General features: G+C 39.7%; 1 protein-coding gene across 1 annotated transcript; it reads left to right on the top strand.

Annotated features, from left to right (window-relative positions):
- Window positions 1-2,968: 2,968 nt before the first annotated feature.
- Window positions 2,969-4,204, top strand: LOC130920801 (type-2 ice-structuring protein-like). Its single transcript, XM_057844258.1, has 6 exons — window positions 2,969-3,038; window positions 3,122-3,218; window positions 3,297-3,406; window positions 3,492-3,611; window positions 3,702-3,810; window positions 3,984-4,204. Exons 2-6 carry the CDS (start codon window positions 3,164-3,166, stop codon window positions 4,049-4,051), a joined length of 462 nt encoding a protein of 153 aa, XP_057700241.1. The 5' UTR covers window positions 2,969-3,038; window positions 3,122-3,163; the 3' UTR covers window positions 4,052-4,204.
- Window positions 4,205-4,606: the final 402 nt, after the last annotated feature.

Genomic DNA, 4,606 nt, shown 5'->3' with positions numbered 1-4,606 from the left:
AAATGAATAAAAAATTTGTACGTGCATAGCCATCAATGGCATGGACGTGCATGGCCAGCAAAAATGCCACATAGCAATAAAAAAAGCCACAAACCAGAATCCATTTTGCCACATACTGTACCAAAAAATGCCACATGTCAAAATACATTTTGCGACATGGCAAAAAAATGCCACGTGGCAAAATCAATTTTGCCACATTGCAAAATGTTTTGCCACATGGCAAAATACATTTTGCCACATGGAAAAAAAAGGCCAAATTGCAAAACCCATTTTGCCATATAGCAAAAAAAGCCACATGGCAAAATCAAGTGTGCCACATACAAAATACCACTTTCGTTCTCAGCCCTGGTGAATATTTGTCATGCAATGTACAAAGGGGACATTGAACTTCTATATTAGGATCTCTGCCTGGCACACCAGAAGACATTACAGTAAGTCTCCTTGAATGTTGACACTTTCCCACTCCTCTCTAGTCTAGTTCTGTCCTAAAGTGACACGCTCAACAAGCATTCTTGCTGCATCTTTGCTTGCTCGTGCCATGGTTATACTGTCTGGAACTGATTCTGCTCATTTCTGGGCAGGGGTGGGACAGGAGGAGCGCCAGTGGGTGTTGTGTCCTGTTTACCCCTAGACTGGGACGTAACACTGACAATCAACTTTTAAGATGGGAAAATCTACATAGGCTTTACCATCGAGAAGCTTTGTTAGGAGTATTTGAAAAAATAATGTTTCTTTAATGTCTATTGAAATATTCGGGCCTTTTGATGAACTGAAATGTATTTCTCACATATAGCTCTATTAAAGTGAAGAAGCGACAGAGGGGCACAAATCAATGACGTTCCTGCCTTATTTTTCAAATCACTTATACAGTTGTGGTCAAAATTCTACATACACTTTTGAAGAACATAATGTCATGGCACTCTTGAGTTTCCAGTTATTTCTACAACTCTGATTTTTCTCCGATAGAGTGATTGGAACAGATACTTCTTTGTCACAAAAAACATTCATGAAGTTTGGTTCTTTTATGACTTTGTTATGGGTGAACAGAAAAAAGTGATCAAATCTGCTGGGTCAAAAACATACATACAGCAACACGAATTAGCAATTTCTTGTGACTGATTATTGACTTGAACAATCATTGACTTGAACAAGTCAGGAAAGTGACTTGGAGCCATTTCAAAGCAGTTGCAGGTCCCAAGAGCAACAGTGCAAACAATTGTTTGTAAGTATAAAGTGCATGGCACTGTTTTGTCACTGCCACGATCAGGAAGAAAACGCAAGCTATCACCTGCTGCTGAGAGAAATTTGGTCAGGAAGGTGAAGATTCAACCGAGAATCACCAAAAAGCAGATCTGCCAAGAATTAGAAGCTGCTGGAACACAGGTGTCAGTGTCCACAGTCAAGCGTGTTTTGCATCTGCCGTGCAAGAAGGAAGCCCTTGCTCCAAAAGCGGCACCTTAAGGCTCGACTGAAGTTTGCTGCTGATCACATGGACAAAGATAAGACCTTCTGGAGGAAAGTTCTGTGGTCAGACGAAACAAAAATCGAGCTGTTTGGCCACAATGCCCAGCAATATGTTTGGAGGAGAAAAGTTGAGGCCTTTAACCCCAAGTGCACCATGCCTACCGTCAAGCACGGTGGTGGTAGTATTATGCTGTGGGGCTGTATTGCCAATGTAACTGGTGCTTTACAGAGAGTAAATGGGATAGTGAAGAAGGAGGATTACCTTCAAATTCTTCAAGATAACCTAACGTCATCAGCCCAAAGATTGGGTCTTGGGCACAGTTGGGTGTTCCAACAGAACAATGACCCCAAACACACATCAAAAGTGGTAATGGAATGGCTAAATCAGGCTAGAATTAAAGTTTTCGAATGGCCTTCCCAAAACCCCATTGAGAACTTGTGGACAATGCTGAAGAAACAAGTCCATGTCAGAAAGCCATCAAATTTAACTGAACTGCACCAATTCTGTCAAGAGGAGTGGTCAAAGATTCAACCAGAAGCTTGCCAGAAGCTTGTGGATGGCTACCAAAAGTGCCTAATTGAAGTGAAAATGGCCAAGGGACATGTTACCAAATATTAGCGCTGCTGTATGTATATTTTTGACCCAGCAGATTTGATCACTTTTTTCTGTTCACCCATAATAAAGTCATAAAAGAACAAAACTTCATGAATGTTTTTTTGTGACAAAGAAGTATCTGTTCCAATCACTCTATCAGGGAAAAATCAGAGTTGTAGAAATAACTGGAAACTCAAGAGAGCCATGACATTATGTTCTTCACAAGTGTATGTAAACTTTTGACCACAACTGTACGTGCACAGCCAATCAACTGTCAAATCATGCAAATCAAAGTCCGATGAGATTTTCTATCAACAACTGTCTGCAAATATTGCTCAGAGGCTGACTGGCAGTTGCAATGTACCATGTCATTTCCAGTTTGCTCCTGTTGACTGACCTCAGTCATGGTTACTTTTACTGTTGTTGATATCTGAGGATTTGGCATTGTTGCACTTTAGATGAACGATTGGTATTTACCTTGATGTAAATGTTTGTTTAATGTGATACGTTTGGTAATTTATGAAACATGAAATAAGTACAATGGATACAATAAATAAATTATTTGCAATGTAAACAAATCAGCTGAGATATTACAGTAATAACGCTTTTGACAGACGATTCCTGTCAGCAAATATTGCACAATGGTAGAATCTATATTATATTTCATTATTTCAGCTCTGTTTCTTCGGTCAAATATTTGAGCAATACTGTCATTTGATCCTACTGTTCTGTGTTCTTATCTTTCAAATCTTTTTCATTTTTCAACAGTCTAAGCTTAAGACCATAATGTATCTCAATGATTATTTATGTTGTGAAATAAGTACACAATATTGTACAAATACAAAGCAACACCGAGGGATGTCCTTGACTTGTTGAATCAAACTGGACAAACTTTTGAAGGTTGACTGACAGTATATAAGAGCAGGTCTTGTCCACAAATTGTGCACAGGACATCTGAACAAGGAGCCCTCATCCGCAGGTTTGCATTCACATCCTTTATGAAATCTCTCTCATTCAGACGACTACAGTGAACCTTTTTTTGATATAATTCTATTTCAACAGGTTTTTCTCAGGCCATTGTCTTCATCTGAATTCTTCACCAAAATGCTGTCCGTATCTTTAGTTTTTTGTGCCATTGTGGCACTGGCTACAGCTCTGGGTGAGTATCGGCTCACGTGTGGTCATCACGTAATCAACAGAGGTATTGCACTCACCCACTCTTTTTCTGTTTGGCCAGATGTTAATAGTACTCACTTGGCGGCAGCACCTTGTCCGCCCGGCTGGACCGAACATAAAGATCGTTGTTACTTCTTCGATAATAATGTCAAGACCTGGGTTGATGCTGAGGTTATTATTTGATCCCTTTGTCAAGCTGATTGAAGATGATGCATTGGATGAGTCTAAACTGTTTCTCTGGTTGTAACCACTGTAGGCGAATTGCCAGCAGTTGGGAGGGAACCTTGCATCTATACGCAATGATGACGAAAACACCTTCATTCAAACCCTGGCTAACAGTGCACCTGCGTGGGTCGGAGGAACAGATTGCCAAGCTGTAATAAATCATAAGACACTAGATTTAAAGAATATGTGAATTATATATTGGAGCAAAAGTGCATGAACAAATTGATCGTTGGTTTTACAGTCAGGAGCCTGGTTCTGGATGGATGGTACACCAATGATTGCAAGATTCTGGTGTCCACTCAAACCAGACAATGAACTCGCACAGTGTTGTCTACAGATAAATACTGGTGGTAAGTCTCACTGAAGGATATCTGAAAGTTTTGAAGATTAGTTACTGTTTAATTTTTTCATTATTTCATCAAGATCATATTGCAATATTCTTTATATGACTCCTATTGTCTTATAAAGCTGATCTCAATTGTGATTCTTTGAAGTAAAAATGACTTTTTATTTCTGTCCACAGTGAACAAATGCTGGGATGATGTACCCTGTACTTCTACCCTTCCATATGTGTGTACATTGAGTCGTTAGTGGATTTCAGAGATGTAGATCCTATCTGGCTGTTATTTCTGTATGACAGTTTTATAAAACATGAATAATCTGAGCTGATACACCTAATGTTTGAGGTGAATGAGATGAGACTGATTAAACTGAGCACGATTAAAACAACTGAAACATTGAAAAGTGCAATCTCGTGTCTGTTTTCAAACCAAGTTTTCTTTTTTTCTTTCTTGAGCACCCACTGTACAACGATATAGTGTCACTAGTCTTCTAATGAGAGCCCAGCAGGCCCCAAGGTTTCTTAATGATCAATCAGCAATCTCATGGGTCGCCACGGTCTCCTCAAAGTTTTGACTCGGTCCAAAAACAGTCTCTTAACGGTCACCGAGGGGAGCAATCTCTCAAAGAATGTTTAGCGAGCGACCAAGGTGTGTTCAGATTGCTGGAGCTAGGGAAATGCAGTATTGGGAGATCTTTTTTATTCTCTCTTTCTGGCCGCATTCACCGAGCCTGTGTAGACTGAGACCCAGGTGTGACGTCATATGTCTTCACTTTTTTACAGTTGAAGAGATGAAATACACTTAT

The sequence above is a fragment of the Corythoichthys intestinalis genome, chromosome 8 (assembly GCF_030265065.1).
Source record: "Corythoichthys intestinalis isolate RoL2023-P3 chromosome 8, ASM3026506v1, whole genome shotgun sequence".
Lineage (NCBI taxonomy): Eukaryota > Metazoa > Chordata > Actinopteri > Syngnathiformes > Syngnathidae > Corythoichthys > Corythoichthys intestinalis.
Note: the sequence above shows the minus strand (reverse complement) of the source record. Positions and strands in the feature narration are given on the sequence as shown.

What these genes read in the sequence shown, in the direction of transcription:
- LOC130920801 (XM_057844258.1), top strand. Translation starts at nt 3,164, where the DNA reads ATGCTGTCCGTATCTTTAGTTTTTTGTGCCATTGTGGCACTGGCTACA. An exon ending in GGCACTGGCTACAGCTCTGG is followed by an intron (nt 3,219 to 3,296) that starts GTGAGTATCGGC and finishes CTGTTTGGCCAG; the next exon opens with ATGTTAATAGTACTCACTTG. An exon ending in GAGGAACAGATTGCCAAGCT is followed by an intron (nt 3,612 to 3,701) that starts GTAATAAATCAT and finishes TTGGTTTTACAG; the next exon opens with TCAGGAGCCTGGTTCTGGAT.